The 13136-nt window shown below is 35.6% G+C and overlaps 1 protein-coding gene across 1 annotated transcript in view; it reads left to right on the top strand.

The window, feature by feature from the left end:
* NEGR1 (neuronal growth regulator 1) overlaps nt 1-13136 on the top strand; it is a 936395-nt gene that overhangs the window by 627881 nt on the left and 295378 nt on the right. Inside the window, exon 4 of the mRNA XM_012442497.2 lies at nt 3089-3220. Within this exon, the coding sequence (XP_012297920.2) occupies nt 3089-3220 (132 nt within the window). The remainder of the gene's footprint in view (nt 1-3088; nt 3221-13136) is intronic.

Raw genomic sequence — 13136 nt, 5'->3', positions numbered from 1 at the left:
ACCTTGCAAAGTCTTGGCTTTAGTGATGGTTCTCATGTCTTTAGTTTTCTCTACCCATTTAGTCTTGTCTTTCCCCTCCATTGAGGGGATAAATTGAATTATATTGCATGTATAAATGGAAATGCTCTACTTTGAATTTTAATGTACTATGCCCAAATCCTCTTCCCTTAAGAGCAGAGTGATGGGTAACGAGATCTAAACCAACCAAGTGTCTGAAGACAGGATTTGCTCAGGCAAAGGTAAATTAGTTCGAAGGAGAACAAAGGACAGCCAAAAAAAAAAAAAAAAAAAAAAAAAAAAAAAAAAAAAAGAGAGAGTGAGGCAGCCAAGCAAATTACAGACAACTAGTAAACTACAGGATTTATATCCTGGGCAAGCAATTCTAAGTTCCAAATCCAGAATTCAAGTCTGGTAAGATCAGACTGAGAACAGAGCAAGGCTAAGTTCAGGTAAAAGAGTTATTTGGGCCGAGCACAGCTCAGAACTTTGGGAAGCTGAGGCTGGCCAATTACTTGAGGTCAGAAGTTTGAGACCAGCCTAGCCAACATGGTGAAACCCCGTCTCTTCTAAAAATACAAAAATTAGCCAGGCTTGGTGGCACTCACCTGCAATCCCAGCTATTCGGGAGGCTAAAACAGGAGAATCGCTTGAAGCCAGGAGGCGAAGGTTGCAGCGAGCCGAGATCATGCCACTGCACTCCGGCCTGAGCAACAGAGGGAGATCCCATCAAAAAAAAAAGTTATTTGTATGAAAACAATAGAATGCTTAATGCACATCTTTTGGGAGTCCTGATTCATGGTGAATGGAAGTAATAAATTACTTAAAGTTCCAGGAATCCGGTAGGGGAAAAAATAAGATGCTGACCATGCATTATGCTTTGTTTATCCTACATATCCTTATTTTAGTATTATTGAGAGTGTTGGCAACATAATCCATTCCCAGGCTCTATAGCAACTGGGTTATGCATTACATAACATTACGAGTAATTCTGGTAGTTGTAAATATGAACCGTTGGTGTGGTGGGGTTGAAGAAGAATCTCTTAATATTTGAATGTGCAGTGAACTCCAGGGATAAATATTCAGTAGATGTGAAGGGTGCGCTCTAGAATTATCTAATGCAGTAGTAGTCCTGATATTGGTGGTATTTTGTCATACAGCTTCCTGCAGTTACTCTCAATCTTTCAGAGTCTGCCATTTAGCCCTTTAGGCTAGGGAAGAAAAGAAAAGTACTTCTTTTAAGTTTTAAAACTTGTTTCTCTTGATTCCTGGTAGACATACAAATCTAATGTTTTTACTTTTATCCTTTAATAATTTAAAAGCTATTTTTATATTTGTGCAATGTTTAACAGCACAAACAATAACACACACTCATACCACCATATTTAATTTTTTCCTTAAAGAATAAATAACAGTGGCTTATTCAAGCAGGTTAACTGGGGTTGAGGGTATCATTCAGTAAATAACAGTGGTTTATTCAAGCAGGTTACAATGTGTGCCTGTTGTCAAAGGCATGAATTTTGGGGGTATCATTTATTAAAATTTTAATTAAAAAATGAAATATTCAAGTAATGTTTTAAGAATAATTTAGACCCTAATAAATTTGCATTTACAGAATTTCACAATAATACAACTTTTTACTTGTGATTGACTTCATTTTGTATTGCCCAACTAGGTCATTTAATTCTGATATAATATATCAATGTTCTTCATACTTTAACTTATATTTAATACCATCCTTACTTTATAATTTAAGTTATATTTTAAAAATTCTCATATGTGAAGTGTTTTCTTTTAATTTCAGTAAGTTTGACAGACACATTTAAGCCTAGAGTATTCTCATTGCAAGAGTGAAAATAAGACAAAAAGAGCCAACTAGAAAACTAGGATCATATAGATAAATGGAGAAATGACTTAATGATATATATTCCAAACACTGAAGGTTTCAATAAGCAAACTCATAGTTACCTGCAGGGCAGACCATGCCACAGTTAATAAAGGCCCAGACACAGAAGCCCATGGGGGAACATTGGGGGGATATAATTGGAATGGACTTTAGGTTTGGATGGCCAAATAACCAAAATTTATTTTGTTTGATTCATTAAAATGGAATCTTATTTAATAGAAGCATTGCTTCTATTAAACTCCCTTTGATATGCACTTAAATGTGATATTTTCAAGACCTGTGCATGGAGGTAGAAGGGTCTCCTCTCTTGAAATTCACACAGGCTTATTCTACCTTTGCCATACTTCTGATAATTAGGATCCTGCTCAATGACTCAATACTTTCAAATAAACAAAACTTCCATTATTAAAGGAAGGCACCTTTATTTTCTCAAATCTCATTCATTTGGGAGTAGTCTTTCATCTGTTACTACATCTTTATATATCTAATCTGCTGCTATTTTTTGTTAAATAAAATGTTTTCCCAGGATATTAACAGATAAATATAATTTGGTTTGCTTTTATGAACACTTAACCCTTAGTTTGAGAGACATAATAATTTTTTCAGAGCTTTATTGGGTGAGCTATGTATAGTGTGTACACTGTACCTTTCTTGGCAGCATTAATAATTTTGGAAACTGAAATATAGCAATGGTTAAATGTATATACTTTTTTCAAGACATCTGACTTGAATGCTTGAATAAGGGTGGGAGATTTCCCCCAAAAGAAAAGTAACATTTAGTTAGGTTAAGTGTCAGGTTGCTAGCTCACACGGTAGAAAAGTCAATATGTACCAAGTCATATTAGTGAATTTCATCTACACTGCTCAGAGGTTGTTGAACTCAATTACAGAAATGTGCAGAGTCTATTTGATGTGTGAAGAGGTTAGGAGACCACAATCAATTAAAAAGAACACATGTATATCCTGTTCTGGGGAAATAGTTGTTATAGTATACCTTGTTCTGCTTCTGCTTTTTTCTCTGAGTTTTCCTCTGAACATAGAAGAACAAAAGTTTAAAAATTCCCCAGTTTCATTTGGAATTGTTTTGTCAGCAATGACTTCCTTGTAGGAAGTCATGAAATTGTTGTTTTACTTGAAGGAAGCCTCAGGTAGCTACAATTAAACATGCTGTATTCTTTTTTATAGCAAAACCATTTGAAAATGGACAGTATTTGGACATTTATGGAATTACAAGAGACCAGGCTGGGGAATATGAATGCAGTGCGGAAAATGATGTGTCGTTCCCAGATGTGAAGAAAGTGAAAGTTGTTGTTAACTGTAAGTATCATCACCTTTTTCAAGATAAGTTCTGAGAAAGATAAAACACCTTGAAAAATTCTGACTGAAATTTGTGTTGCTGTTTTGTTTTTGTTTTTTAATTGTACTTTAGGTTCTGGGGTACATGTGCAGATCATGCAGGATTGTTGCATATGTACATACATGGCAATGTGGTTTACTGCCTCCATCCCTCATCACCTATATCTGGCATTTCTTCCCATGTTATCCCACCCCAACCTCCCCACCCCCCGCTGTCTCTCCCCTAGCCCCCTCAACAGACCCCAGTGTGTGATGCTCCCCTCCCTGTGTCCATGTTTTCTTATGTTCAACATCCGCCTATGAGTGAGAACATGCAGTGTTTGATTTTCTGTTCTTATGTCAGTTTGCTGAGAATGATGGTTTCCAGACTTACCAAAGTCCCTGCAAAGAACATGAACTCATCGTTTTTTATGGCTGCATAGTATTCCATGGTGTATATGTGCAACATTTTCCTTGTCCAGTCTATCATCAGTGGGCATTTGGGTTGGTTCCAGGTCTTTGCTATTGTAAACAGTGCTGCAATGTGTTGCTGTTTCTAAGAGGTGGTTTATTGATAAAAATCACCTACTAACACTGAAGATGTGTAAATGTTGAAATGTTGGTTAAATTGTTTAATGTAACAACAATTGTCCCAAATAAACCCACAATAATTCAGTTTGATATACAGAGTGAAATGTGTCCAATATTCTCCTGGTCCCCGGCATTCTAAGCTGTGGTATCCTTATCTAGAAAGCACTGTAGCCACATGCTGGTGTTTTCCTCATGAGATTTACCAGAAGTGCACTAAGACTAAATTTAAGTGCGTAACTCCCAATTAAACCTGATAAAAATGAAGTGTGCTGGTCTGTACTCAAAGAAAAGAGCTGTAGTGTGATGTTTCTGTTACTTGGATGACTTACTTTGATTTCATTTGGGAAAAAAAAGAGGAAATGAAGAAAGAATTTTTCCATAAGTGTTGTTGTTAGGAAGTTAGAATATAAATTGTATTCCTGCAGAACCATCAATGCTAGTATGTTACACATTTTCCCTCAATGCTCCCACCACACTGATATAAGATGATTTTCCAATAACATCCTATTATGTATCTTATGATCTCAACAGCAATGATTACAATCATTTTTACTTTTCAAAAATTACCCCCTCAGTCTTTATATTAAAAAAAATGTTCATACTGCTTAACTTCTTCAAATAGAAGACCTTTGGGATAGTTGTATTTCACCAGAAGTATTTATAAACTATAGTTTTCATTTTTAAAATTCTACTTATTTGTCTTTCTATATATGGTCCTTGCTAATAATGTGCACATAGTATTATGCCACAGATCAGAAAAAATTGAATATATCCAGAATTGCTAAAGCTAATCAGCAGTTGTTTCATATTAATATGAGTCTTTCAGTCTCATGGGCCAAAAAATAACATTCAAAACACTCCTAACAGTTGAGCTGTACATCATAGCAAATCACTGTCATCAACTAACATTTGTCAGTAACTAACCTATGTACTTGGGTTGAGCTGTCTTTATTACACTGCACAAATGTGCAAGATACCAAGTCAGGAGGCAGTTTTTGGAGCAGGATTTCTCATGGAGTGTTCTGCAAACAAACTGTGGCAAAATCGCCCAAAAAACTCATGAAAAATGGAAAACACCTAGGACCCACATCAGCCACACTGAATCAGAATCCTTACGGTGGGAAGTGTGTGTGTGGTCTGGAAAACTAAATGTTAAAAGGTTCCCACTGATTCTCAAGACTCTTATTGCAGAGGACTACTGCTCATCCCTCTGGAACTCTCTGAAATAAGAGGTAACAAACAAGTAAAAATTCCTGATCATTTATCACTAGCCATGTTTTTCCAAATACGTGTAAACTGATTTTATTGTTGAAGGTTTGAGGTCTTGGGAAGTGCAGTGGAGGGAAGACAGACATAGATCTACTAGGGAAAGAATATTTTTAGCAGTGAGCACTAAGAAATGAAAAAGTAAACACTGTCAAATAAACAAGGCACCAGCCCAGCAATCCTCTTGAACTCTAACACCCAATAGGTCTTTAAAATGATGTCTCTGATAGGGATGAAATTGAAAACTCAGCTGCTCTACAGATTTGCAAGGGCCCTATACTCCATGTACAAGCCACAATTGTTTCTGAATTCACACTTTTTATTCCTCTGACTTTAGTTTGTTGCCACTTATTATTTAATCGAATTCTTTTTTCCCAAACAAGTGGGAAATTTAGACTGAAAAAAATCAACTTAAGGAGACAGAAACTTGAGGAGGAAACTAAATAAAGAGAAGAGAGTCTATACATAAAGCAAAAGGACAGAAACTGGGGAAAAAAGATACCAAGAATGCTGAAGAGTCTGTGCAGTTTCATGGACAAAGAGGAGAAAGACAAAAAGCAGTGTATTACTCATAGCAATAGAGTAGTCAGAGTATTGTCATTTTCTTGCATGAATTCCTTAAGACCCAGTTACTACAAGGTGATAAGATGAGGGCTAGGTGACACCTGTACACAATGGGTTTATGTCATATCTGAAGTACCTTGAGATTTAGGAAACTCTTTATATATATATATAATATATATAATATATATATATATAATATATATTATATATATATATATAAATACACACAGAGAGAGAGACAGAGTTGTATTTTAGGTTCTGGAGTACATGTAAAGAACATGTAGGATTGATGCATAGGTACATACATGGCAATGTGGTTTGCTGCCTTCCTCCCCATCACCTCTATCTGGCATTTCTCCCCATGTTATCCCTCTTCAACTTCCCACCCACCACTGTCCCTCCCCTAGTCCCCCTTCACAGACCTCAGTGAGTGATTCTTCCTTCCCTATGTCCATGTGTTCTCATTGTTCAACATCCGCCTATGAGTGAGAACACGTGGTGTTTGATTTTCTGTTCTTGTGTCAGTTTGCTGAGAATGATGGTTTCCAGGTTCATCCATGTCCCTACAAAGGACACAAACTCATCATTTTTTATGGCTGCGTAGTATTCCATGGTGTATATGTGCCACATTTTCACTGTCCAGTCTATCATTGATGAACATTTGAGTTGGTTCCAAGTCTTTGCTATTCTAAACAACGCCACAATGAACATACATGTGCATGTGTCTTTATAATAGAATGATTTATAATCCTTTGGATATACACCCAGTAATGGGATTTCTGGGTCAAATGGAATTTCTATTTCTAGGTCTTTGAGGAATTGTCACACTGTCTTCCACAATGGTTGAACTAATTTATACTCCCACCAACAGTGTAAAAGTGTTCCTATTTCTCCACATCCTCTCCAGCATCTGTTGTCTACAGATTTTTTAATGATTGCCATTCTAACTGGCATGAGATGATATCTCAATGTAGTTTTGATTTGCATTTCTCTAATGACCAGTGAGGATGAGCATTTTTTTATATGTTTGTTGGCCTCATATATGTCTTCTTTGTCTTCTTTTGTAAAGTGTCTGTTCATATCCTTTGCCCACTTTTGAATGGGTTTGTTTTTTTCTTGTAAATCTGTTTTAGTTCTTTGTAGATTTTGGATATAAGTCCTTTGTCAGATGGGTAGATTGCAAAAATGTTTTCCCATTCTGTTGGTTGCCAGTTCACGCTAATGATTGTTTCTTTTGCTGTACAGAAGCTCTGGAGTTTAATTAGATCCCATCTGTCTATTTTGGCTTTTGTTGCCAATGCTTTTGGTGTTTTAGTCATGAAGTCCTTGCCTATGCCTATGTCCTGAATGGTTTTGCCTAGGTTTTCTTCTAGGGTTTTTATGGCGTTAGGTCTTATGTTTAAATCTTTCATCAATCTGGAGTTAATTTTAGTGTAAGGTGTCAGGAAGGGGTCCAGTTTCTGCTTTCTACACATGGCTAGCCAGTTTTCCCAACACCATTTATTAAACAGGGAATCCTTTCCCCATTGCTTGTTTTTGTGAGGTTTGTCAAAGATCAGGTGGTTGTAGATGTGTGGTGTTCCCTCCGAGGCCTCTGTTCTGTTTCATTGGTCTATATCCCTGTTTTGGTACCAGTACCATGCTGTTTTGATTACTGTGGCCTTGTAGTATAGTTTGAAGTCAGGTAGCGTGATGCCTCCAGCTTTGTTCTTTTGCTTAGAGTTGACTTGGCCATGCAGGCTCTCTTTTGGTTCCATGTGAAGTTTAAAGTGTTTTTTTTTTTTTTCCATTTCTGTGAAGGAGGTCATTGGTAGCCTGATGGGAATAGCGTTGAATCTATAAATTACTTTGGGCAGTATGGCCATTTTCACAATATTGATTCTTTGTAACCATGAGCATGGAATATTTCTCCATCTGTTTGTGTCCTTTCTTATTTCATTGTGCATTGGTCTGTAGTTCTCCTTGAAGAGGTCCTTTACATCCTTTGTTAGTTGTATTCCTAGGTATTTTCTCCTCTTTGTAGTAATTGTGAATGGCAGTTTGTTCTTGATTTGGCTCTCTTAAATTCTGTTATTGATGTATAGGAATGCTTGTGACGTTAGCACATTGATTTTGTATCCTGAGATTTTGCTGAAGTTGCTTATCAGTTTAAGGAGATTTTGGGCTGAGATGATAGGGTCTTCTAAATATACAATCATGTTGTCTGCAAATAGAGACAATTTGACTTCCTCCTTTCCTAATTGAATACACTTTATTTCTTTTTCTTGCCTTATTGCTCTGGCTAGAACTTCCAATACTATATTGAATAGGAGTGGTGATAGAGAGCATCCTTGTCTAGTGACAGATTTCAAATGGAATGCTTCCAGTTTTTGCCTATTCAATATGATATTGACTGTGGGTTTCTCATAAATAGCTTTTATTATTTTGAGATATGTTCCATCAATACCTAGTTTATTGAGAGTTTTTAGCATAAAGTGCTGTTAAATTTTGTCAAAGGCCTTCTCTGCATCTGTTGAGTTAATCATGTGTTTTTTGTCTTTGGTTCTGTTTATGTGGTGAATTACATTTATGGACTTCCATATGTTGGACGAGCCTTGCATCCCCGGGATGAAGCCTACCTGATTGTGATGGATAAGCTTTTTGATGTGCTGTTGCAGTTAGTTTGCCAGTATTTTATTGAAGATTTTTGCATCTATGTTCACCATGGATATTGGCCTGAAGTTTTCTTTTCTTGTTGAGATTCTGCCAGGTTTTGGTATCAGGATGATGTTGGTCTCTTAAAATGATTTGGGGAGGATTCCCTCTTTTTGGATTGTTTGAAATAGTTTCAGAAGGAGTGGTACCAGCTCCTTTGTATGTCTGGTAGAACTCGGCTGTGAACCAATCTGAACCTGGGCTTTTTATAGTTGATAAACTATTAATTGCTGCCTCAACTTCAGCCCTTGTTATTGGTCTATTCAGGGTTTCGACTTCTTTCTGGTTTAGGCTTGGGAGGGTGTAAGTATCCAGGAATTTATCCATTTCTTCCATTTACTGTTTTATGTGCATAGAGTTGTTTCAAAATAAAGGGATGGAGGAAGATCTATCAAGAAAATGGAGAGCAAAAAAAAAGCAAGAGTTGCAATCCTAGTCTCTGATAAAATAGACTTTAAACCAACAAAGATCAAAACAGACAAAGAAGGGCATTACATAATAGTAAAAGGATCAATGCAACAAGAAGAGCTAACTATCCTAAATATATACACACCCAACACAGGAGCACCCAGATACATAAAGCAATTTCTTAATGACCTACAAAGAGACTTAAACTCCCACACAACAGTAGTGGGAGACTTTAACACTCCACTGTCAATATTAGACAGATCAACAAGGTAGAAAATTAACAAGGATATCTAGGACTTGAACTCAGACCTGGACCAAGCAAACCTAATAGACATTTACAGAACTCTCCACCCCAAATCCACAGAATATACATTCTCCTCAGCACCACATCACACCTACTCTAAAATTGACCACATAATTGGAAGTAAATCACTCCTCAGCAAATGCAAAAGAACAGAAATCATGACAAACAGTCTCTCAGACCACAGTGCAATCAAATCAGAACTCAGAATTCAGAAACTAACTCAGAACCGCACAATTTCATGGAAATTGAACAACTGGCTCTTGAATGTTGACTGGATAAACAATGAAATGAAGGCAGAAATAAAGATGTCCTTCAAAACCAACGAGAACAAAGATACAACATACCAGAATCTCTGGGACACATTTAAAGCAGTGTCTACAGGGAAATGTATAGCAATAAATGCCCACATGAGAAGCAAGGAAAGGTCTAAAATCAACATCCTATCATCAAAATTTAAAGAGCTAGAGGAGCAAGATCAAAAAAACTCAAAAGCCAGCAGAAGACAAGAAATAACTAAGATCAGAGCAGAACTGAAGGACATAGAGACACAAAAAACCCTTCAAAAAATCAATAAATCCAGGAGCTGGTTTTTTGAAATGATCAACAAAATAGACAGACCAGTAGCCAGATTAATAAAAAGGAAAAGAGAGAAGAATCAAATAGATGCAATAAAAAATGATAAAGGGGATATCACCACAGATGCCACAGAAATACAAACCACCATCAGAGATTACTACAAACAACTCTTTTTTTTTTTAATAATGGTAGCAAACAAACCTGCCCTTTGCCATAGAGGGAGAAATCATCTTTATTATACTAAATTGTAAACAAATCTGCCCTTTACTCCATAGAGAGAACTACTTCTGTCTTCTAAGACTGAAAAGTTAGGAACAAAAGCTGTCAATGTCTCTGCTTACAAAGTATGCAGAAATGTGAGAGACCCATGCAAAATTCTCTTCTAACACAAGATGGGAGCTGGAACATTTGAAGTAGGGCCTGAAGATATTCTGTCAGCTAACAAAGGTGCTTTAGTGGTTTTGTTAAGGATGTCAGACACTCTAGAATAGATAGAGAAGAAGACTTTGTTAATCACTTTAACTTAAGAGGGAAAACAGCAGGAAAAAGGAAAAAAGTAAACAGTAGAGTAGTGCTTTTTAATTCATGACACAGGCTACCTTTTTCTAAGAAGAATTTTCAGGTAGATAAGTGCAGTTATAAGTTGATATGTTGCTGAAGACATAATAGTAACCTGTCTCATATTAAGAAAATAGACCCAACAGGATTTTTAGGTGATTTTAAACAATCAGTTTTGCCATTTGCTTCTCCCTGAATCACACCTTTGATAATTCACCCTTTTCTAAATGTTCCATGAAAAACTGTCTTTATTACTAGTTTTTTTCTACTAATTGTGTGTAATACTGATGTCACACATATATAAGTGATATATAAGGTGTGAAGGAGATCTGATTGTGAGTATGCCTGTAAATGTTTCTGGTTATGATAAGGCTTGCAAGGTGTTAATTTTGTGAACTTGGCCCTTTAAAAGTCAAAAATTGAGAGTTACTTCTAGATTTTGCTGAGCTGATTTCCCAGAGGAAATTAACCAAAGCCTACTGAACAAACTTTAGTTTGTCAAGCCCAAAATTGAGCACAGTGCTCTATGTTACCAGCATGGAACTGCACATCCCCTGATAACCTGCAGATCCCCTAAAGATAGTATCATGCCAGTTTCAAGATGGCCCTTCCTTTCATCTTTATTAATCAATATTGATTGTGCACATGGAATTATAGTAGCTTTGTGAGTTATAATTTGAAGAGAAACTTTGTCCCTTTTCCCAAATGGGGTTCAAGATGAAATGTAATAAATTTTTATAAGCTCTGGTAGATTCGGTTATGTGGTAAGTCAATTTGAGAAGAAGATTTCATTTTCCTGAAAGTTAGAAATGTTTAGTGTTTTACTACTTGTCTAATACATCTGGGACATTCACTATATATAGAAAATATACATATACAATAAATAACATCAAACCTGTCACTGTGGATTTCTATTCAATTTAATTACATAGCAGTTTGGTGAGGTAATTGATATAATTGACTATATAATTGATTATATAGATCGGGCTGGTTGGTAGGTTGAATAAATCAGTTCATTTTGAATTATTCGCAGAAAGCCTTACTATAGATAGAAACAAATTTGTAAGCATTAATGCAATGGATTATTTCTAAGTAGGGGGACCTTAAGTGTTTATTCTCCATGTCTTTATCTGTAATTTTTTCCTTGTGTGTTTGTGTGTGCATGAATTCCTTGTCCACTTTTTTAAAAACTAAAATAATGAAAAGGGATCATAAAAATTATCATAACTAAACCTTGTGACACCCCCCTCACACACACACACACAAGAGAAAAAAAAATTGAGGCATTTGATTAGTGAAGCCAAAGAGAACTAGTGGATTTAGACGTGGTCAGATTCCCCTTTTATTTGCATTCATGTTCTGTTCTTAGCAGAAGCCTCGTGAGTACTAGGTTCATAGTTATTATTGTAAATAACAAAATGAAAGAAGGAATGAGTTTCAGAAAGCCCATGGATTCAGCTGAATTGAAAAACAAAAGAAACAAAAAACAGGACATAGGAAAAGTCTGATTAGAAAAGATGTGAGTAAAAACCAAAAAGCTGACTCATTAGAAGTCAAATACAGAATTTGAAAAATTTTGAAAGTGTCCACAGACAAATCAAGTAATATAGCTCCATGCAGAAAAGTAGAATCCCAGGGATAAGAAATCAGAAAGGAATGGAAGACCTAGCCCTTTAATATGAAGGTTACTAATAATAGTAAAGTGAATGGGGTTCCCTAATCTTGTGACAGAGGCCATCTGTTCTCCACTCTATTTGTATGTGTTCTTCCAGTTAAGAGTGCCAGTTTTGGATATGTGGACCTTATGGTCAGATATAATTTACTAAAATTGTTAACAGATATCTTACTGTTCCATAATTTACTGGGTCTTGGAGACCTTGGGTGAGCTACTTTACTTATCTGACTCTCAGTTTTCACTTCTGTAAATTCAAGGCAATAATAGATAATTTACATATATTTGCAAATTTATAAATTTTATAAATATACACATATATATGAATATAAGTGAACTGACTCTAGAATGTGAGCTCTATGTGGAAGGGATTTTGCTGTTCTTTGTACACTGATATACTGATGTGTTGCTGTCACTTAGAATAGTACCTGGTTCATAGGTGTCCAAAAATAGCGTTGAATAAATAAAGGGTTAAACAGATTAGAATTCTCCAGGTTAATCATTCTAGTAGGCGAAGTAGAAAAAAGATACTAGGTTTGCCTCACAATTAAATTTTTTTTTCTCCCAGGAAAATGAATAGATGGTGTCTTGACTAGTATACTTCTAATACTATTTTTTCTCCCAAAATTTCCAGGTGGATTCAATAAAGATAACCTGAAATTTACATACTGCTTTTACCCAGAGAGAAGCAGCACTAATTCCATTTTTTATAAATAATAAAATTAAGATGCAGAGCTATTAAAACGTTTAATAATTGCCCTGATTTTCAAGAACAAAACAGATGTAAGTAAAGAGAGCTGCTAATTGGAAAAAAACGGAGTCAACCAGACTAAGGTGAAAAGACGTCTAAACATTATTTCAGTTTTTACTCAGGAAAGTCAGATTTAAAGATAGACCATTTTATTTGATATCAGAAATTATTTTATATACCTTTTCAGTAAAACAGAATTGAGTAATCTTACTATGATGAAACAAATAGTAAAGACATTTTTGGGTGTACTGTGAACTAAGTTTTTATCCAATAAGTTACAGGCACATATTTGTGCATTATTTTACATCTGCTACATATTCATTTATGCAAATATTCACGTTATCTTCCAATATAACTAGCTCCAAACATGTGGAATTGAATGTTCCAATTAGTATAACTTAGTACAATTTTATGGAAGCTTGAAATGAGAAGCCACTAGGGAGTAGGAAGATGAGGTTTCTAGAGAAATGACCAGTTTTTTTAAGGCTATTCCTAAAGTTTTTTCTAAAACCTT

The sequence above is a fragment of the Aotus nancymaae genome, unplaced genomic scaffold (assembly GCF_030222135.1).
Source record: "Aotus nancymaae isolate 86718 unplaced genomic scaffold, 86718_ANA_hifiasm-v0.15.2.pri h1tg000007l, whole genome shotgun sequence".
In the NCBI taxonomy this organism is placed as follows: domain Eukaryota; kingdom Metazoa; phylum Chordata; class Mammalia; order Primates; family Aotidae; genus Aotus; species Aotus nancymaae.
The sequence above is the reverse complement of the archived record's forward strand: the minus strand, read 5'-3'. Positions and strand labels throughout refer to the sequence as shown.